Raw genomic sequence first — 22741 nt, forward strand, 5'->3', positions numbered from 1 at the left:
TTATGTGTCCTAGGCATAACACAGTTTTTGCCACCAAGTCAGGCATCAAGCTGGGATGAATGAAGGACCACCAACTGCTCTTCCCTTGACTGATAAAAGAATACCACCAACAAGCTGTCTCTTTGCCCATTGCCAGGGGTACCTAAGTCCAATTCTTTTCTCTAAGAAGCATATCTCAGTGGTAAAGACACTCAGACAGTCTCAAAAGATGCTGGACAGACTCCTGAATGAAAGAAAGATGAAGAACAAAACTTGGTCTGGGGTCAGGTAAAGTAAAATTCAAGCTACATTTAGTAAGAGGAGATAAGGGAACCATTGCATATTAATAAAGGGAACAATTCATCAAGAAGACAAAACAACAGTAAGTATATATGGATTAAACATTGACGTGCTGAATTTCATAAAATGAATATAAGAGAATGAAATATCTGGCAGGTCTTGATTCAATAATAGTGCAAGACGTCAACACTGCACTCTAATCCTTACGGGCATCATCCAAACTAAAATTCAGCGAGTAACTGTTCAAATTAAACTACAGCACAGATCAAGCGAAGTCATCTGGCTACCCCACTGAAGGAAATGAGAGTGCACTTCCTTTTCAGACACCTTGGGAACCAGCTCTAAAATAGAGCCTAGGTCATAAGGTTCTTTAAAAAAAAAAAGTGAAAACATACACAAAATAACAATGGAGTTCACAAATTAGTAACACCATAATAATAGAATTTTATATCGTTTCAAACACAAGAAAAGGGGAGCATTTTCAGTTACAAAAATCCTTACAATTTTTTAAAACTTTCTAAGTGGGCCAATGTAATAAATATATTCAGTGATCCATCATGTCTAATTCTTTTTTTTTAATTTTGTAATTATATTTATGTACAGAAAACTTAAGTGTACATTTAACCCAGCTTAGTGGTGAGTTCTTTAGCCTTTGCCTTTTCCAGCTTGGCAATGCGAGCCACAGACTTAGGACCCAGGACGTTGCCTCCCCAGTGGCGGCAGATCTCGTCATATCTGTCATTATAATTGGCCCTAATAGCTTCCACCAGCTTAGCCAGAGCACCCTTGTCTTCCGAGTTAACCTGTGTGAAGGCAACAGTGGTGCATGTCTTCCTGTGGACCAGGCGCCCCAGCCTGGCCTTCCACTTGATGATGCAGTAGGGCACCCCCATCTTTCGACACAGGGCAGGCAGGAAAACCACCAGCTCAATGGGATCTACATCATGGGCAATCACCACCAGCTGAGCCTTCTTGTTCTCCACCAAGGTGGTGATTGTATTGACCCCTGCTCGGAGGACAGGTGGTCTCTTAGTTGGGACGTCCCGTTTGCCAGCAGCTTTCTTCTCAGCGCGGGCCAGCAGCCTCTGCTTCTTCTCCTGCTTTGTCTCTGGCCTGTACTTGTGGGCAAGCTTAAGCAGCTGAGTCGCTGTTTGCCTGTCCAGGGCCTGGGTGAACTGGTTGATGGCAGGAGGTACTTTGAGCCGCTTATAGAGGATGGCTCTTTGCTGCTGCAGCCTGATGTAGCGGGGCCATTTGACGAAGCGCATGAGATCTCTTTTGGGCTGGATGTCCTGCCCAATGCCGAAGTTCTTAGGCCTTTTCTCAAAGTATTGACCACCTTTTTGGCCTCTTGTTTCTTGACCACGGCGGGGGCCGGGGCCACCTTCTTCCCCTTGGCCTTCTTTCCTTTGGGCATCTTGCTCGGCTGGAGGAGAGAGCCATCATGTCTAATTCTTGAAGGTTGTGATTTCCACTCATTCCTCACAGCACACACACACACACACACACACACAATACATAAAATGTGAAAAGAAAAGATGTGTTTTTAAAGAGTATCCCACATTGATGGGTGTGGTGATCCCAGAATTTGGGAATTTAATAAGAATTTAATTCAGCCTGGACTACACAAGATCTTGTCTCAAAAATAACATAATAAATAAAGCTATTCAGTGCCCTTAAGCATTAGAGAAACACAAGTAGGAGCTACCATGAAATTCCAGTTCATCCCAAACCAAGAACTAATACCAGCAATGCCAGCATGAATGGGGGAAAGAGGACATCTGATTGGCCCAATGTGAAGTAACCCAGTGCAGCCACTATGAAACTCAGGGTGGAGGACTCTCAAAATCTAAAATCCCTAAAGAACCAAGCTCTACCTCAGAGCTACTTTACCTATGTCTGTTGCCAGGAATTGGGTCCAGCCTAGATGCCCATTAACAAACACATAAAGAAAATGCAGTACATACGCATAATGGAATTCAACCATAAAGAAAAATAAAATTGTGACATAAAAATGAATGGTACTAGAAATTACTATGTTATACCAAATAACCCAGATAGAAAAAGACAAATGCCATATTCTTTCTTTCACATGAATCCTAGGTTTTTATTTCTATATATGCACATATGTATATGAAGGGTTAATATAGTCATGAAACTAGAAAGGGTCTCATGAGAGGAGGAAAAAGAGGTTCTAAGTAAACAGGGAGAGATTAAAGGTGGGTATAATAGGATACCCAGTTCCTGAAGGTTGGTCTCATCAGGACTAGTAAGGTCAGGAAGTAGATGGGAGAGGTAGGTGATGGGAGAGTGGGGAGGAGCATCAAGAAACATACCAGTGCTTTATATGCTAGTTTAAAAACAAACTCCCCAAATTAATTAGTTCAAAAACTAGAAAGCACTGTATTCAGAGTATCCACACAACCCAGAGTTAACAATGTTCAGGTTGCTCATTACCCACCTACTGTGCAAGAGCACTATTGCCAGACTACACCCAGGCTGAGTCCCACCATTCCTTTTAACTTGTGCCAATCTGATAAACACCAGGGTATTTTTCTTATTCATAATTCTTTGATTATTGTTGACAGGGAACATTGTATCCTACCACAGATACCACTGGGTTTCCTGAATTGTGCCCATTTCTCTATTGATCATATTTTTTAAAAATTACTGATTTATAGTCCTTGAAAGCACATCTATTTATATATATATATATATATATATATATATATATATATATATATAAATGAGCGCATCCAGGCATTGTGGTTTATTCTCAATTCCTGCCCAACTCCCCATCCCCACGTTCTCTTGAACAGATTCTAGGTTTCTAGGAACAGATTCTAACCTTCAGGGCTTTTTAAATTTTATTTTTTGAGATTTTATTTAATTTATTGATGTGTGTGTGTGTCGGTCTGTGTGTGTGTGTGTGTGTGTGTGTGTGTGTGTACACATATGTGCAAATGTGTATGTGGGTACCCAGAGAGGATAGAAGAGGGCTTGGGATCCCTGAAAGCTGAAGTTGCTGGTAGTTGTGAGCCACCAAGTGTAGGTGGTGGGAATCAAGCTCAATTCCCTTGTAAAACCAGCAAGCACTATTAGCACTGAGCCATTTCTCCAGCCTCTACCCTTTGTTTTGTTTTTTTAAGGCTAAAATAATAGGCAGAATTTCTGTTAGTGCCCAACCCTATGCAGTATAGCAGTGTACTAATTAATATTTCCTTTATTTAACAAAAAAGGCTAAAATAATAATGTTAGGTAAAGTACTCAATTGGTTGGTCTCATCGTGGTTGTTTCTATACATTGAACTTATAGACTTCAACACACTAAGCACACATGAACTACATGTCTACAGTCTTAGAAACAGTATTTAGAACATCCGTGTCAACTGTTTTCCAAGAGACTTTGTCTTTATCTCTCAACATTTACATGCAAAGGTTTGCCACAATGTTCTGATAATTCTGATAAATCCTCATAAAATTCAGGATTTATATGAGTTTCAGGTCCTCACCACACTATTAAATTCCAAGTGTTCATGGGGGCGTGTGTAGGCAAGGATATGACTTAAATTCTCTAGGTTTGCTGGACAGGAATACTTACTGCCCTGTGATTGGTCTTGATAGGTGTGGGCTGGTCTCTATCAAGATCTCAAAACACTGGGGAGATGAACAAAGGCCGCAGGCCCTCAGACCCGAAGTCGGCAGTATTAGTCATGGCTATACAGCTAAGAGTCTTCTATCTCGTTCCACTTCTTCTAGCCAGCTATGTGCAGACAACCCCCAGGCTGGAAAAGATGAAGGTGAGTAAGAACCATAGAGAGCATAGCAGGGTTGAACATGGTCACTTTTGTCCCTTCAGCCTTTCTTGTAAGAGCCTCATCTCAAACCTTTCTTCTCTTCTTGAATGAGCTTCACTTTCATCAATAGGAGTTGTTGAGTTTTATACAAATAAAGAGGAAAGGTTCCACTAACATTGTCCTTGCTCCACTGCTTCTCCGAGTGGATGCCCCCTCCATGCCATATTAGACCAGAACAGGTCTGAAGCTGGAATCAGACACCCAATGGTGAACAAAGGAAGAGCTTCTTTGTAAAAAACAAAACAAAACAAACGCTAATATGGATTTTTAAGGATAAAGGAATGCAAGGGGGAAAAACAATAACCAGAATCCTAAAGCAATTAGGTTTGGAATGATAGGTGTCTGAGAATCTAGTCCTAGCTCTGCTCTCAGTTTGGAGCTCATTTGTTTTATCAACAACCTCTATCTGTGCAGCATTAGAAAAGACCATCCACAGGAAATAGGAAAAGAGGAGGGGACATTAGACGCAATCAAACATTCACTCACACAGTGGGATAGAACGTCTTGTCTTCCGTGAATGATTTAAAGCTGCCTGCCCCCAACACAGTGCATAGATCTGACTGTGCCAGAGAGTGTCTCTCCACCTTCACATGGCAGAGGCCCAGCTAAGGCAAAGATAGAAATAAAAACTAAGACCTACCTTATGGAGAAATTTAACGTGAGGATGTGCAATGAGAATTTCATGTAGAGCTTGTTTCTGTTGTGTGAGGATCTGCTCAAATATCTTCATATGTGGACAGCTAGTCTGTCTCAAGATAAGTTGTTGGGCTTCTCCACATCCTCTCTTGGCACACATGGCTTATTGTTATGGTGTTAGCATATGAGACAGTCATAAGGGTAAGAGACTGATAGAAGAGAGAAATCCATTAAGGAAACTATAGTATTTCCCACAATGACAAACCTGGGAGCTTCTTTGTACTGCTTTTTTTAGGAGAGAGGAGCCCTGAGGCCCAGGTATGAGAGCTGCCCAGATGCTTAGACACACTGCATGTAGATCTTATTCCAGGCTGGAGATCTTCTCACTCTATCATGTTCACAAGTGGGGTAGGAAGCCAGAAGAGCTAGGAAAGAGAAGCAACTAGGCCATCTTGAAACATGGAAGCAATGAACATGAGGTCCACAAAGAAAGCGACAGGCAGTGTGACTAATCCATGGCTGTTTGTGACCTCGATCTCACAAAAGCCAGGATTTTTCCTCTGTGACAACATTTACTTTTAGCTCCTTCCCTTCAGATTTGTACACACATGTCCTGGCCTCCATCCTATGCATCCACTACTTGTCACCCCTATGGAGAAAGCAGTGACCCTTGTCCCTCCTTGTCCCTCCTTTCTCCACATAAGCAATAGATTTTACGTGGAGTCCCATTTTCCCATTTTCTAATCTCTTCCCCCCCCCAATGGGGACCAAATCCAGGGCCTTGCGCTTCCTAGGCAAGCGCTCTACCACTGAGCTAAATCCCCAACCCCCATTTTCTAATCTCTTACACAATTCTCTCTGTTCTCTGAGTCCCTGTCAACACCTTCCCTGTTCAAGTGTGCTTTGAACAATCAAACAGACACAACCACTGTTGTCACTTATAACAAAGTTTTCCAAATTCTTCCAGATGGACTGCTACAAAGATGTGAAAGGCACCATCTACAACTACGAGGCTCTGTCTCTTAATGGGAAGGAACGCATTCCATTCAAGCAGTATGCAGGAAAGCATGTCCTCTTTGTCAATGTGGCTACCTATTGTGGTCTGACAATTCAGTATCCTGGTAAGAATTCAGAGCCATGTGACCTCATGATGCAATATTTTAGCTGACTATATTCTAAATTACATTGGATATTCTATTACAATTCCATATGTCATAGTAATTTACTTCCTTTTCTGCCAAACCTTCCTTACATGCCAAACCTAGACAGTTTTTTGTTAAAGGTTCTATTGGAGGACAGCACACACTCACTTATGGCTGCTTTCACATAATAAGGCAGAGATCAGTAGTTGTGTGGATACTAGCGATAGGAAGCATGTGGTCTGCAAAACCTGAAACACCATTCAGCTCTTTTCAGAAAACAACAAAGCTGCTGGCCCTTCCCTTGGGTAGTCCTGGTGTCTTCTATGAGACACTGGAATCAATATATATGAATGAATTTGGTAATATATCAATGAGTCAGAAAATTCCAGAATTTTCCTTGGCAAATACGGGAGAGACGATCCATGTTTTTGAGATTTTTTCCAGGGAAAGTTATAATGACCACAAAAGGGGAACAGGCTTTATTCCTAGTGTAGCCTATGACCAGAATGGGAGCAGGTGGAGAAGCCTTCTGGTTGTGTGAACTAATAAGGCCTTCTTGTGGATTATTATGGTATTTAGTGTGCTTTGCAAAAGTAATATATTCACAAGGCTCAAAAGTCAAAAGAACAAAATCTTTCCGCTTCTTGTCCCCGCTCCCACAAGAATACTGTCACATTTGTGAGAAATATTCTTTCTTCCCAAGCCCCTATTATTAACATTTTGAGCACTATTTGATGACTTTGAAATTAATAGTATAGTCATCCCAATTCCTCATTCTTTTTTAATTGAAGCATAATTCATCTTATCAATTTATAGAGGCCTTAAAAATGAATTATGTTCTAGTGTGGTGATGCATAGCTGTGAATCTTATTCTCTGAAAGCTGAAGAAGGAGGGTCATGAGCCTCAGGCCAGCCTGGGCTAATAAGATGACCATGTCTCAAAGAGGAAAAAAGAGCAATCTACTTATTTAATTTATACTTGGCCTGTAACAGATAAGTAAACCTGGGAAGAGTTACTAAGGGACTGAAAGGCAGGCTTCCTAATATCTTCTGTCTCTCTCCTGGAGAGAGGGATTGTCTGGTAAAGATGAGAGAGTGAGGAGGAAGAGAGGAAAGTGTGTGGAAATAGGGAGGCAATCTCTAACTTTAAAGGGGCCTTTGAGAGAGTCGAATTAGCCAAGCTGGATCCTAGTGTGATAAGCTCATATTTGGAGAGCCCAGAAAGGGTTAATGAAGGAAACAATTTCCTAAGCAGGGCAGTTGGAACACTTCATGGCAGCGGACAATGGGAGCATTAAAGTTGGAGCATTACTTCAACTTTGAGTCCTTTTTTTTTTTTTTTAAAGTAGAATCCATTTTTTATTTCCCCAGGATGTTTGCTGAGTATCAGGAAGTTCAGCTTGAAGCTCTTGGCTTCTTTCTGCTACCTGCCAAATTTGTCTGCACTTGCTCAGCACCAGCTAGCCTGTACCCAGGAGAGAACCACGCGCTACTCATGCATGCCTAGTCCTTTAGAAAAAGAAAGGGGTTGGGGATTTAGCTCAGTGGTACAGCGCCTGCCTAGGAAGCGCAAGGCCCTGGGTTCAGTCCCCAGCTCCAAAGAAAAAGAAAGGTCCATTCTATCAGTAAGCCAACCAGGAGGGCTAGATGATGAGCTATAGTACTCCGAGCTGGGTTTGTTTTAAATATGGTCTGGGTTTCGAGTGACAACATTGGCTGGTACCATCTCGGAGGAATGGGTTTGGGAATGGGACCTGGGAATCCCTGTTTGAAAACAAATAAACTACATGTGTATGAGTTTGAGAAAGGTTGTGCAATAAGGAGGCTCAGAATGTAGGTCTAGCCATAGTCATGATGTTCAGAGTTTCTGATCTACAGATGGTTTTCTACTTCTGGTTCCTTTTCTGTAAATTGACTAGCCCATAGGGTCTTCCTCTAATAAGCCTGGGCTATATCCATTCCCATATGTTAGTTATGGTAGCAACAGACCCAAGGGATCCTTCCTGGATGGGCGTCTCCAGGTGAGGCCATCACGTTGTCCCCTTTCTAACCACAGAACTGAATGCACTCCAGGATGATCTGAAGCAATTTGGCTTGGTTATATTGGGCTTTCCCTGCAACCAATTTGGAAAGCAAGAACCAGGAGACAATACAGAGATTCTTCCTGGGCTCAAGTAAGTAGCTGGGCTCAGTAAGAGGTCTTTTTGCCTTCCCTGTTTCAGAGACAGATCAGATCCTCTGCCAGGGAGGGTGGCTATTCACAGGTTTGGGGCACTTGCAAGCAAATTTTAATTGATGAGAATCAGATGAGGCCCTTACAGTCCCTCTTCATGCCTGACAGCCCTGATGGATGGATGGATGGATGGATGGATGGATGGATGGATGGATGGATGGATAGATGGATAGTGGGGAAATTGGAGATCAGCTATTCCTGAGACAGGAGCAGTTAAAGGAGTGGAGACAGTTTAGAATCAAGAAAACAAAGTGGATCAGGTAGACCAACATGCAAAATGAGCCCTTTAGCTCTGCCACGCCACCACCCCCTGCTGCATCTCTGCCTCTTTCTGCCCTTCCTGCCTGCAACTCACCATTCTAACTTGTACCCTTATGTCCCAACTTTTGACTTGTTACAGGTATGTTCGTCCGGGAAAAGGATTTTTACCTAATTTCCAGCTTTTTGCGAAAGGGGATGTAAATGGTGAAAAAGAGCAGGAAATCTTTACCTTCTTGAAGGTGAGTGAATGGCTGGAGTTTGTACAATTCCTCTCCTCCAGTCTTCCTACCATCCCTTAGGAGATTAAAATCTCCATAGGCTGTTTATGGTAGAAACAGACCCAAGGGCTCATTCCTGGATATGGGGTCAATCTTTCTGGACAAAATCTGCTTAGCATAGAGATGTGAGCTCATATGTCACAGAGATATGGGTCTGTTAGCATCCATGGAACTCTGGCTTTGTGAGGAACAGACAGTGTACAATGGCAGCTTTTACTCAACCTGTTGCTCATTGACACTCATTCTCTCATTCATCCAAGGAATGTCTGCCATGGGTATGGTAGGCTACATAGTAACAACAGGGAGAACTCAGAGCTGTACAACTGCATTCATGGCTCTCCATAAACTGCTGGAACAGTGTGAGGAAGGATTCATGAATTCTATCCATCTCATTTAAGATGAGCCTTTATTTGAAGGTCATGGGCCAAATGTAAGTTATTCTTACAGTGATCTTTTTAAAATTAACTGACAAAATGTGGTTTAGCCTTTTTCTTTCTTCTTTGATAAAAATCCTAGTGGCTTTAGTTGTTCCCAAAAAGAATTTTTGAAATTCTACTGGTCCACAGAACCCTAGACCTGTAAATAACATTCTAGTTCAAGTCATTCACTTTGCAGAAAAGAAAGATGAACCTGTACAGTGGTATTCATCTGTAACCCCAGCATTGGGAGGTAGAGTCATGAGGATCAGGAATTCAAGGTCGTCTTCAGAAACACATTGACTTTGAGGCCAGCATGGGCTATGTGAGATCCTGTCTCACAAAACAAACGATGACAAGGACAAAAAATGAAAGCTTGAAAGGCAGTAAATACATCTTAAGCTATGTGTTGTGAATGGGACAGAGCCCTGGGGTAAGGAACAAAAAGAGGGAATATACTTAGGCTATGAGATCAGAAAATTCTTGGTTACTGGCATGATGGTGATTAGCAGAATGTGTGGGATTTATCAGGAACCACAGGAGGATAGGATGTTTAGGTATCACAGGGACGGAAGTGCCTATGAACGAGGATACCCTGGATCATCTAGGAAGAGAAATAAAGTGTTTCCTCTTCTCTCCTGCTCTGCTGCAGCGCTCCTGTCCTCACCCCTCAGAGACTGTGGTCACAAGCAAACATACATTCTGGGAGCCAATAAAAGTCCATGACATCCGCTGGAACTTTGAGAAGTTTCTGGTGGGACCCAACGGTGTCCCTGTCATGCGCTGGTTCCACCAGGCTCCTGTCAGCACTGTCAAGTCTGACATCCTGGCGTACCTGAATCAATTCAAAACCATATAGGAAGGCAAGCTTCTGATCTCTTCCTCCTCTTTCTCCCTGAAAGCTGCTCTGAAAAAAGACTCCACCTTCTCAGCATGCTCTTTACTGAAATGGACTCTACCTGCCCAAGTCACCCCTAAATTACCTAAGTTCTTCCCCTGCACAAGCAGATTTGTGTCTGGAAAGCTGAAGATGTTTTTCCTTGTTAGATTTATGAGTTAAAGAAAGAAAAGAGAAGAAAGGAAAAGAAAAGAAAAGAAAAGAAAAGAAAAGAAAAGAAAAGAAAAGCTAAATCCAGAGGCCTCAGTTACAGGTTTGGCTGGGTGTGTTAGTATTCACCTACAATGTGAACACTCAGCAGACATTACAGACATTTCAGACAGACAGAGACAAGAGGAACATGAATTCTAGGCCAGCCTGGGCTACAAGAAATCTTGTGTCAAAACAAAAAAATCCATCAACAACAACGTAACCTGTTTGAACCACTCAAATTCACCAAAGGACATTAGGCTAGCTTGGTTGGACATTGTATCTGGAGGAAGAGTCCCCTTGGCCATTCTGAGTCTTTCTCTTCCCAGCCTGAAGGTGGAGAAAGAGCAATGGAGGATGGTCAGACAACCTAGGTTGTTCCTCCTAAAATGTGTGTCTCCCGAGACAAATGCCTTGTCAGTTCCTGAGTTCTTTTAGTTCGGTCTTCATCCCTGTCCCATCCTGTCTGCCCTTCTCCTGTGGCCAGTCCAAGGGAGAGTAGGAGAAGATTGACTCACACAGGAAGAGGGCATCTCCCTGCTGTCAGGATCCGGGACTTGTCCCTGATGCTGCAAAAGTGCACCTTCTGGTTTGATCTTCACTGGTTCAGCTAGTGCTTTTGAGCAGGGATGTCATTTGAAGAATAGGACCCCGACCCTACCCCAACCTGGGATTCCTCAACTTCAGAACTAGACATATTATTTCCAATAAAATGTTTTCTGAAGCATTCAAGACCTCTGTGGTTCATTCCTAATTGATGCATATGTTTAAATCTCTCCTCCCGCTTTCATTACAAGTGACATCCACATCATGTACCTTCTTGGAGGTAGTGTATCACTCAGGGCCATATAGCCATAGAACTTATGGAATGAATATATAATATATAATACATAATATATAATACATATATTAAAGGGAGAATGTTGGAATAGGTTTCAATCCAACTAATCCAACAATGGCCAGCAGTGAATGGAAAGTCCAAGAATGCAGTAGTTGCTCAGTCCCACAAGGCTGGGTGTTTAGGCTGCCCTTCTGCATAAGCTAGAATCCTGAACAAGTAGATTCCAACAGATGTGCTGGCAAAGTAAGTACAAGCAGGTGAAGAACTTTTTTCTCCCATTGTCCTTATGTAGGCCTCCACCAGAAGGTATGGATCAGATAAAAGGTTTGCCTTTGGATCTGGGATAGAGATGTGTGTATTCCAGCCTGAAAATCTGGATCAAACACTTGTGTCTTCCAGACTCAGGATCTGGGTCACAGGTGTGCTCTCCATTTCTGGATTGTAGTTTATTCCAGATATATGGGAATAGCCATCTCAAAGAGTTGTCACCTGATGGCTCATAGCTGGAACCTGAGTTTAGAAATTGCCTCAGGCCAAGTTTGCTGCATGAAGCCTTGACCTCTCAGCTCCAGAAGCATCTGGGGACTTGACTGGTACCCTTTTGTCCTTGCCCTGCAGTTCAGTCTTCCTCTCTAGTAAAACCCACTTCTCTAACTTGTTATATGTTCTAGTGTCACTCAAGATGAGCATTAAATTCAGAATATATTATTAATTGGAATCCCAAACCCAGGTGTTGACAACTCACTAATGTCCTAGTAAATTTTGTTCATGAAATATTGGGTGTCAAACTGGAACTTGCTCATGATAGGTGGATCCTGCGGACACTGAGCTGCACACCCCAGTAATCCAATAATCAAGGTGAATTAAAATTTCTGTTTCACAGTCTTCTTTCTAACAACTCCAATGTGCAATTATCAAAGCAGGGGGAAAATGCTTATCTAAGGAAGAGATACTAAGGTGACTTTTTAAAGGCTAAATTATCCACACCTGGTTAGTAATTAGAAAATAAATGTAGCACCAATAGCTACTGCCACAAAGTAACTGTGATTATTGAAACTCCCCTCCAATTTGGGTGGTACAGTTTACCAGAGAGGGATACTCACTAGTAATATGCTAGCACTGAAAGCCCTGGGTGGTAATAGAATGGTTATCATTGCTGAAGGAAATACACAGTGAACAGTTGGGGTGACACTTCATAAAATAAAAGCTAAATGTGAAACCATGCCTGCTGGATCCTCTAAAAAAATGCCTCGGGCCCAATGCACATTTATAATGCCAGCATTAAGAAAGCTGAGCCAGGAGAGCCACCCAATCAAGGTCAGACTGAGCAACAAAGAAAGGAAGGGAGGGAGGGACAGACGGAGGGAGGGACAAAAGGAGGGAGGGACAAAAGGAGGGAGGGAAAACATCTTTCATGTTCCGTTACTCAACTGCACAAGAAAACTAAGTTAAATGTCACATTTAGACTGCACCTCTATGCCAGCTGGCAAACGGGTTGGGAAAGGATAGATCCTCTAGACACAGATGTTTTGATGAATCAGCACTTCCATTAAAACAGATGGTGCATGCTGGTGTACTCACTGATTAAAAGTCTAAAATGTCAGGTTCCCACCTCAACAGTGGCAAGGACAGTGGCATCAATGGGGCCAAAAGCTGATGACTTTTGGCAATTTAAGTCTCATCTTGCTATTCGGGGGCCAAAAGCTGACCAGCTTCTAGCAATTAACTCCTGCAGCAAGGGAATTAAGAAAAGAAACTTTGTTACTTGGGCTCTTTTCTCTTTGACTCAAAGGCAGGCCTCTCACTGGTCAAGCAGGAAGCTCAGGGGAGAGGCTCAGGTTCCTTAACTCTTTGTGAGCCAGAGATAAAAAGAAAAGGAAAGAAGGAAGGAAGGAAGGAAGGAAGGAAGGAAGGAAGGAAGGAAGGAAGGAAGGAAGAAAGGAAGCAAGGAAGCAAGGAAGCAAGGAAGATAAGAAAGATAGGCATACACACAGATGCATGCACACTGGATGAAGCAGAAAAGGGTTACAATGCCACTTAGCTTTTATACCTTCTCAGGATAAATGATCATATAATTTTCTAAGCACTTTTACATTCTGTAAGTTCACAGTATGTTTAAAGTAATAGTTCATGTCCTATGTTGATAGGGCTTAAAGAATTGCAGCAGTATTGTTTACATGTCTTTCCATTAAGACTAGTACCTGAGTAAAAATTCATTATCTGTTTTTAAGCTCCATAAGTTCATTATAAGTTTAAAGCAATACTTTTTATGTCCTAAGTTAGCATGGTGTTATCAAGAGATAAATCATCTGCCTTGTGTTTTATTATTTTGAATTCTTGTATAGATAAACTAGTCCACCATTCATTTTCTCTCCTTATACCTACAATAAGTAGCCCATTCTCGGTTTATAATCCTTAGTTACCAAATAATGGCCTTGTTTATTTTATATGCATTAGTGTTGTGTGTGCATGTGTGTCTGCACACCAGATGATGGCATGGGATCCCATAAGACCACAGTTATGTAAGGTTGTGAGTTACCATGTGGGTGTTGGTAATTGAACCCAGGACCCCTGGAAAAGTACCCAGTGGAGCATCTCTCCAGTCCAGCAACAACAACAGCAACAATAGCAATAACAATAAATATGTTTAAAAGAGTTTCTCTGAACCATTGAACCATCTCTTCAGCCTGTCCCCAAGTCAGAAGTCTGGAAACAGACCAACGACTCATTGCAATTCAAGTAAAGATGTGTGTATAAAAGAGTATACAGGGGTTGGGGATTTAGCTGAGTGCAAGCGCAAAGCCCTGGGTTCGGGCCTCAGCTCTGGAAAAAAAAGAAAAAGAAAAGAAAAGAGTATACAGTGTGATACACCATGACACACTACAATTTCCAGGACAAGACTGTTTTCCCTTTCTATTTTATTTAATTTTATTTTATTTTGGGAGGGAAGTAACAAGGGTGGAGGGTAAATACGTGTGACAGGAAGATGAGTGGGATCAGGGCATATGATGTGAAATTCAGAAAGAATTAACAAAAAGTTTAAAGAAAAAAAGAGTTCCTCTTAATCCGAAAATCTTCATAAGGAAAAAAAAGGTAAACCATAGATTAAAAAAATCCCCAATGTAGCCTTGGCAGTACATGCCTGTCGTCCCAGAAATGGGGAGGCTGAAAAAAGAATATTGCTGAAAGTTTGAGACAAGTCTGTGCTGCAAAGTAAGTCCAGGAGTAGCCTTGGTTACTGTGACGCTACCTAAAAAGAAGCCTGACCCTAATAAAAAAATGGGGTACAGAGCTAAACAAAACATTCTCAGCTAAGGATTATTGAACAGCTAAAAAAAACACCTGAAGAAATGTTCAACATCCTTAGTCATAAGGGAAATGCAAATCAAACCAACCCTGAGATTCCACCTCATACCAGTCAGAATGGCTAAGATAAAAAAACTCAGGTGACAGTAGACGCTGGCGAGGATGTGGAGAAAGAGGAACACTCCTCCATTGTTGGTGGGGTTACAAACTTGTACAACCACTCTGGAAATCAGTCTGGAGGTTCCTCAGAAAATTGGACATTGAACTACTCGAGGACCCAGCTATACCTCTCTTGGGCATATACCCAAAAGATAACCCAACATATAACAAAGACACATGCTCCACTATGTTCATAGCAGTTTTATTTATAATAGCCAGAAGCTGGAAAGAACCCAGATGCCCTTCAACAGAGGAATGGATACAGAAAATGTGGTACATCTACACAATGGAATATTACTCAGCTATCAAAAACAATGACTTCATGAAATTCATAGGCAAATGGAATGAACTAGAATATATCATCCAGAGTGAGGTTACTGAATCACAGAAAAACACACTTAGTATGCACTCATTGATAAGTGGATATTAGCCAAAAAGCTCGAATTACCCAAGATACAATCCACAGACCACAGGAAGCTCAAGAAGAGGATGACCAAAATGCAGATGCTCCCATTCCTTCTTAAAAGGGGAAAAAAATATCCATGGGAGGGGATATGGAAGCAAAGTTTAGAGCAGCGACTCAAGGAATGGCCATTCAGAGCCTGACCCACATGTGGCCCAAATATATACAGCCACCAAAACTAGATAAGATTAATGAAGCTAAAAAATGCATGCTGAAAGGGACCGGATATAGATCTCTCCTGAAAGACACATCCAGAGCATGTCCAATACAGATGTCAATGGTAGCATCAAACCACTGAACTGAGAATAGGATCCCCTTTGGGAGAGGGGCGGATTAGAGGTAGTATTGAAAGAGTTGAAGGTGCTTGCAACCCCATAACAACAACAATGCCAAACAACCAGAGCTTCCAGGGACTAAACCACTACTGAAAGACTATACATGGACTGACCCTGGGCTCCAACTGCATATGTAGCAGGGAATAGCTTTGTTGGTGCACCAGTGGAAGGGGAAGACCTTGGTCCTGCCAAGGTTGAACCCCCAGTGCAGAGGAATATGGGGCAGGGGGGCAATAAAGGGGATGTATAGGGGGAATACCCGTATGGGGGAGGGAAGGGGAAGGAGAGAGAATGGGGGCTTAAGGACAGGATACCAGGAAGGGGAATAACATTTGAAATGTAAATTAAGAAATATATCTAATAAAAAAGCAGCGCACTGCCCAGATATTCTCGCAGGTCACCATGAATGAGTCCATAAATTTGCGGCATGCTCTGACGATAGATTCCTCTCAAAATAACTATGAGGAGAATCACCACAAAAAAATAAATAAATAAAAAATAAAGGAGCCTGAAACCTTAGAAATTTTAAAAATTTTAGCCATGTTTTTTCTTTTTCTTTTATTAATGATGATGATGTTCAGTAGGAGTAGTATTGGGTGCTGAGTCTAAAGGTGTTTTTTTTTTCCTTCCCTAAGAAAATGTTATCTTTTTAAACGTTTTACAGCAAGCTGTTTTTGACAGTCTCAAGCAAACCCTAGTGAGGGTGTCTGGAGGAGTCGGAAGACGGCCTGTAATGCAGAAGCCAGCTGAGCAGGCAGGCTAAGCATTCAATAGCCACAGAGTGAGAACCGTGAATACAGGCCACGGTGAACTTTAGTTTCTCGGGAGTGAAACAAACCTTGCGGCGACAAATACATCTGGTTTGCATCCCGGACACCTCCTTTTGTTCAGGCAAGGTGATTTTTAGCTAAATGATTTCATTTAGAGAATCTAAATGTTGAATTCAAGGAAGCCACAGTAAAACCAAGGTTTGCGTGAAAGTAGTGTGGTCTCTGGAGCCTCAGTGTTGAGAGGAAAGGCTTGAGATGATGAATTTTGATATCAACGGATCATGGGGAGTCCCATCCTAACTGATACATCTGTGTCTCCTAAGCTGCGTCATGGCTCAGGGCCATCACTGAAGAGTGAAAAAATGTATACGGGCCAGAATACCAGGAAGTCTGATGTGAAACAGTCTCTCCTAGACATGGCTGCACAAACAGGAAACAACTGGCAACATCAATGGACGTGTTAACACGGAAGGATGGAAAATTTGGGGTCTCACTCCCAGACAAACTATAGGCAACTAATGACTGCTGAGAGGAGAATTAGCCTCTCCTAGGGAGGAGCCTCTTATTCATTGTTTACACAGCAAGCACAGTCAGTCTTGAAACTAACAAAATACACATTAACAAATGGACTTAGAAAGTTGTATTTATGTATACTGGTGTGTGTATGTTTTTGTGTGTGTGTAAAAACAATTAAGTCAAAGAATATATATGTAACAATATATATATGTAACAATAATCAAAGAAAAGAGCATCTCAACTTGAGTGTGGAGGCGGGAACATGGGAGAAGTTCAAAAGGAGGGCAGGCTGAGAGGGACCAGAGTGGGAAAGTGGGGAAACGGATATAATCCTATTTTAACTAAAAACATATTAAAGAAAGAGAAGAAGAAGAAGAAGAAGAAGAAGAAGAAGAAGAAGAAGAAGAAGAAGAAGAAGAAGAAGAAGAAGAAGAAGAAGAAGAAGAAGAAGAAGAAGAAGAAGAAGAAGAAGAGAAGAGAAGAGAAGAAAAGAAAAGAAAAGAAAAGAAAAGAAAAGAAAAGAAAAAGAAGGAGAAAATCCCTCCACCAGACTGGCCCATTCACATGTATTCAGGTCATTTTCCTGATTAATAACTGATGCATGTGCCTGTAACCTTGTATGTCTCAGTAACCTTGACAGTCTCAGATCAACCCCTAGTGAGGTGGAGGCAGGAAGATCAAGAGCTCAAGGCCATCCTAGGCTTCATAAAGAGTTTAAGACCAGTGTGCCTATAAGGTTCCAGTAAATGGGGAGCACTTAACTATATAAAACTTACAGGGATATTTTTAAACGTCTGTTCTCTGACAAGGTTTCAGATACTTTGGGTTCTCAGGCTCCACCACATGCACCTGATTAATGTGGGTGATCCAGCTCCTTTGAGGTATGAGAAATTTTCCTTTCCAATAGAGGCGACCTTTAAATGAACTTGAAAAAGAAAACTCTTTTTATATAAATTCTTTTTATTGACAGTTGTATGCCCAGGGGAAGGTAAGGGTGGGTAGCACCGCAACACCGACACATACTTTTGGGCAAAGCAAGATTCGATACACTCATCCCACAGTACCCATCCACACAACCAACACTACTGCCGCCACAGAGATATTCTGGTTTATGCAGAATTTGTGGACTAGACCCCCACGCACACTCTGTGCTCTGGAGACTTCTAACTAACCAGTCATTTCATAAGCAGCAACAAGAAATACAAAAATTGCCAACCACGAAGGGATTCGAACCCTCAATCTTCTGATCCGAAGTCAGACGCCTTATCCATTAGGCCACGTGGTCGCTCTGAGTTAAGTGTTGGAAAAGTGTAACATATGTCCGAAACATGAACAGCTAACTGTATCCTTTTAGTTTTAATTAAATGATGAGTTCTCCCCTGTGAACATTATTCCAAAGATATAATTGATACTCTAAACAGCTAAATCATTTCTTGAATGTCGCACAGTAACAAGCAAATTACAGATCTCACTCATTTAATCCCAGCACTCTGGAGGCAGAGGTTGGCAGATTTCTAGGAGTTAAAGCCAGTTTGTCACCAGTGAATTCCAGAACAGCCATGGAGGGCTACAAACAGAGACATCTCAAAATAAAAAACAGCAAGAACGAAAAAAAGCATATTCCAATATTCTCCAAACGCCCAAAGGTGCGGAATTCGCCAGGTGTCTCTCAACTGATAAGGGTTTTAGTTTAAAAAAAAAAAAAAAAAAAAAACAGAAAAGGGAAAGAATCCCTCTGTAATCCTTGCTACATGTGGTCGGCCAGTTTAGTCAGATCTGAGACCCTTTGGAAATAAACAATAATTCTGAAAAAGGAGAAGAAAGACCTTCCCTGTGACCCTGCCTTCTGCGCCTGCCGCCAGCCCAACAGGCTGTGAGTAAACCTTGCTATGTATTTGACCATTGGAGTACAGGTGGTGGTTGGTTCATTGTCAATTTGCCACTCAGAAGCGCGTGAGTAAAGAGCCTCACCTGAGAAATTATCTTGATTGCCTTAATTGATGTGGGAGGACTCACCCCTAAAATGGATGGTACTTTCTGATAGCAGCACTGATTTGAGTGAATGGGAGGAAGGAATGGAGGAAGGAAGGAATGGAGGGAGGAAGGAAGGAAGGAAGGAATGGAGGGAAGGAAGGAAGGAAAGAAGGAGGGAAGGAAGGAGGGAAGAAAGGAGGGAAGGAAGGAAGGAAAAGAAAGAACAAATAAACAACAAATACAAAACTCTGCATGGTAGAAATATCATTTGCCTTGGCTGTTTTGGACCAGTGTTTCTAGGCCTCCATCGTTGACAAAAGACCAAGAAACCTCTAGGTTTTCCGTGACAGGTTGGGACTGCTGAGGTCCCCTGCAGAGTGGTCTCTCTGATTTGAAACTGCCACTGTAGGTCTGCACGACCTCGAAATCACCTAGCTTCAAGGATACCACTACAACTGAGCTCCGGGCCTCTCAAGTGTGCGACAACTGTTGTCACTATTTCGACATACGCTGATTTATTGATTTATTTATTTATTTTTAAATAAAGCAAATTATGTAAGAAATGTGGTTACAAAATTCGATTTAAGAAGAAATGAAAAACATTAATATCTCTAAAGTCAAATTTTCTCAGAGGAAAATGTTAAATCCAGATATGTTTAGTGGGTTGTTCTTCAAAATAATACCAGAATAACTATTTCGCCAGGCTCAACCGCTTACAAACACAGCCACAGAGGGAAGACGTTCCTAGTTCATGAACCCTGCCTATCCTAACTCTAAAACCAGAGACAATGTGTGTGGTCAGAGAGGAGTCTTAGTCATGCTAGTGTTTAACTAGCATTTAAGTGTCTCCCAAAGGTTCATACACTGTCAGCTTGGTTCGGTGTGACATTCTTACTAAGCAAGGACAGCTCCCTTCACAACAAACTTCTACACTTGGAATGACCAGATAGCTGCCACCCTTTGGAAGACTGCTAGTGTACTTGCACGTTTCTCTTAATTTATTTCAGCTGGAACGCTTAGGAGAAAAAAGACTAGGTCACTGGGTCATCGCCTCTGCTTTTTAGTGCACCTGGAATAAATAAAAGTAGCACGAGTGTTCTCCGAGTGTGCCCCTGTGTGTATATATATGGACTACGCAATAAAAAAATTAAAATATTGCTACTATAAGATTGTTCCATTGCTCTTCTTAAACGATCATTACTAAAAAGAAAACTCCCTGGCCAGATATGGTGGCCCACGCCTTTAATCCCAACCCCTGAAGCAAAGGCTGCGGCCAGAGATACACAGGGATCCCTGCATCTCTGGTCTCTTCAAAGTAGAATCCTGAGCCTGAGCAGGATAAGAAAGCCGAGTGGGCGGGAAGCGGAATGGATAGGGGAGGTGGGCTCCCCTTGCCCGCTGATTAGGAAGTTTTGGAATAAAGAACTTGGGACCCTGTAGTACGTGCGACCCCTTCTGCACCGACTCTGTACAACTAGCTCAGACTAACGATTCTTTAATCCCCAACCGTCATCAAAACCCTAGGTGATGTAGACCCAAACCCACTACTAAATCACAAAGCGAGCAAAAGAATTGAAGGAGGCTAAAAAGAAGAGGACAGACAGACCTGCCTTTGACCCTGAAGGTAGAAAACGCAGAGACCGAGACATCACTTCCCTCACTCATTCACTCAACAAACCGCGGAAACATCCTGCTTGAGGAGAAGCAGCAGAAAGGGCTCTTTCCAAATTGTTATAATTGATGGTTGGTCAGGAGTTCCCTGAAACCCTCTAGAGTTACCGAGCCCCACAAACAGCTTCCAGGCTGGCAACAGCCTTTTTCTGTTCTAGAACAACAGCTGAGATGTCCCATGCCCCCTCTCTCCCACTGTTGAGCCACTGTAAGCGCGGAGGGCCCAGGCATGCAAACGCGCCTGGAAATGAACTTGGCCTGCGTTTAGCTTTTCGCTCTTTTTATTATTGTAAATTTTATTCATTTGATATGAGAAGAGGGCTTGCAGAAGTTTAGGGATATCCTTTGTTATCCCTCCATTTTCAAAACCGCTGATGGCACCTTGTGGAGAGTATTGTCTTTATCCACTAAAGAAAAAAGGTAGCAGCTAGACAGGCCCCACTGGGATTCGAACCCAGGATCTCCTGTTTACAAGACAGGCGCTTTAACCAACTAAGCCATGGAGCCAACTGCTGCAAGACACCTAAAAACAATCCTCTATTTAATTTCTATGAGTCATTTTTATTTATTTTAAAATAACTTTCATGTAATTTTAAATTTGGCAATTTTTTTTTTTAGAGTTTTTTACGACTAATTTCAATTTATACTATATTATCCACGGGGAACGCTCTCGAAAAGACCAAGAATATCAATTGTCTGTGAAAATGCTCAGCCTTCATTCGGTTCATGTCCACGGGGTCCCTACTCTCACAGAGACACGGCACAGGATGGGTCCTATGCCTGCAAAAACCCACTTTCTGATTACTGAATCCTCTCACCGGAGTCTTTGGGACCAGGGGGACATTTACTATCATTCTCCCCTTTGATTGAGGTTGTTTGCACGTTTAACTAATTAAATTCTTTTCTTCTTGTTTTGTTTGAGATACGATCTCACTTTGTAGCACAGACTCGCCTCCCATTGAGGGCAATTCTTCAGTCCTGGGTGCTGGGGTTACACGTATGAGCCGTTACACCTGTCTGTCTTCTTCGAACATTTGGGGAAATTCTCCTGGTTACTTATTTAAATCCTGACGTATCTTTCCACCCTGAAATCTCCTAATTACTCTTACTTCCCAAGGATTAGGGGACTCCTTTATCAAGTCAGCTAATGTATAGGCAGGCTATATTTTCAGAATTAGGATAACAATAAACGCACTCTTAAACAGTAACTTTCATGTGGTCGCCAGAGGGACCCAAAGGGTTGCTTACAGCAGAGCAGAATCAGGATAGTCTATGATTTTCATCCAACAGCACTATATCAATTCGGCTTATATTTCTTTATCCCAGCACGAGTCTAACTGACTAAGCTGTGCAGTGGGCAGAGTAATCTCACCCAGGAAGAGACAGCAAATGTTTCTGATAATGGTCTACTCCAACAAACAGCCGCGGGTTCTGTGTGCAAAACTCAGAAAAATGTTTTGTTCGTTTTTATTTTCTGTGTTTTTCTCCCTGTGTTGTTGAAAACACTGAGTGTTGTGACTTTAAAGTTGGACCATTGAACACCGAGCATCCGTTTTGTAAAGGTAAACTGAATTCTGCAGATGATGATGTTGCGTAATTGTAGTCCCAGCAATCAGGAAGCTGAGGCGGGAGTGTGGCACCACCCTAGCCTCGGGTACTCAGGGAGCTCCAGGCTAGTCTGGGTTATAGATAGCCTATCAAAAAGAGGAGAGAGGAGGGAGAGAGGGAGTCGGGTAAGCCGGGAGAGAGAAGCAAGATTCATGTGAGCACTGTGGACGAATTCAATCAATATAATCTATAATCGATACATGTATGTGATAAGAGGAGGACTGCAGGCGATAAAAGGTCATGTGAAGCCCGTGAAGACAGAGAAAAGCAAGGTGTTCTTGAGGGCCAACCTAAAGGGTGTGGGGTGGAGTGGGAAAGTATAAGGTACATAATTAGGAAGAAATAATGTAGTGAAGGAGGGAAAAATAAAAACAGAAAGAAGGGGTGGATAACACATGATATTCCGAGTTACTGCAAAAGTTCTGTGGCAGGAAGCCATCCATGGTGGGGCTGTGAGTAGAGGAATGAAAGATTAACTTGTGCTGCTGAGAACACACTGAGGGAGGCTGCCTTGGTTGGTTTATGCTGTTAGAGCCAAAACAGTAGACTGCGTAGCATATGAACATATATATGCAGTTCTGGAGGTCCAGGCATAAAATAAGCCTACATCATTACTAACATTTTTATGATGAACATGTGTTTAGATTTCCCATGCTTACTACTTTAGCTACAATTCTTTTCTTGAGCTCAGCTTTTTCTCCAGGCTCCTCCAGCTTCTTACTGGTTTGATGGGATCTTGTTCTGTAGCCCTGTGGCTGTTTCTTCCACGGCTGCAGTGGAAACACAACTGGAAAAATACTTTGGTAAAGTTTTTTAAAAAAGCATCCTAATATGACCAAGTCATTGATCTCCATGGTCCTGGGAAGACCCCACGGAATTAATAAGACATGTTTGGGGTTAGTTGTTTCAG

The 22741-nt window shown here is 42.1% G+C and overlaps 1 protein-coding gene, 3 non-coding genes and 1 pseudogene across 4 annotated transcripts; 1 reads left to right on the top strand and 4 right to left on the bottom strand.

Annotated features, from left to right (window-relative positions):
• Positions 1 to 141, bottom strand: LOC120097981 (small nucleolar RNA SNORA48). The gene has a single exon (XR_015642061.1). It is a non-coding gene; the product is annotated as a small nucleolar RNA SNORA48 (small nucleolar RNA).
• A 758-nt stretch (positions 142 to 899) lies between these two features.
• On the bottom strand, positions 900 to 1719 carry LOC148000158 (large ribosomal subunit protein eL8 pseudogene; annotated as a pseudogene).
• Positions 1720 to 3965: 2246 nt separating this feature from the next.
• On the top strand, positions 3966 to 10914 carry Gpx5 (glutathione peroxidase 5). The gene is given in 5 exon segments (NM_001105738.2): positions 3966 to 4078; positions 5739 to 5892; positions 7970 to 8087; positions 8547 to 8646; positions 9754 to 10914. Coding segments are annotated over 5 exon segments (666 nt in total). The 5' UTR covers positions 3966 to 3991; the 3' UTR covers positions 9961 to 10914.
• A 6876-nt stretch (positions 10915 to 17790) lies between these two features.
• On the bottom strand, positions 17791 to 17863 carry Trnar-ucg5 (transfer RNA arginine (anticodon UCG) 5). The gene has a single exon. It is a non-coding gene; the product is annotated as a tRNA-Arg (tRNA).
• A 2793-nt stretch (positions 17864 to 20656) lies between these two features.
• Trnat-ugu5 (transfer RNA threonine (anticodon UGU) 5) lies at positions 20657 to 20730 on the bottom strand. Its single transcript has one exon. It is a non-coding gene; the product is annotated as a tRNA-Thr (tRNA).
• Between the last annotated feature and the right edge of the window lie 2011 nt (positions 20731 to 22741).

Source organism: Rattus norvegicus, chromosome 17 (assembly GCF_021556685.1).
Source record: "Rattus norvegicus strain SHRSP/BbbUtx chromosome 17, alternate assembly SHRSP_T2T, whole genome shotgun sequence".
Classification (NCBI taxonomy): domain Eukaryota; kingdom Metazoa; phylum Chordata; class Mammalia; order Rodentia; family Muridae; genus Rattus; species Rattus norvegicus.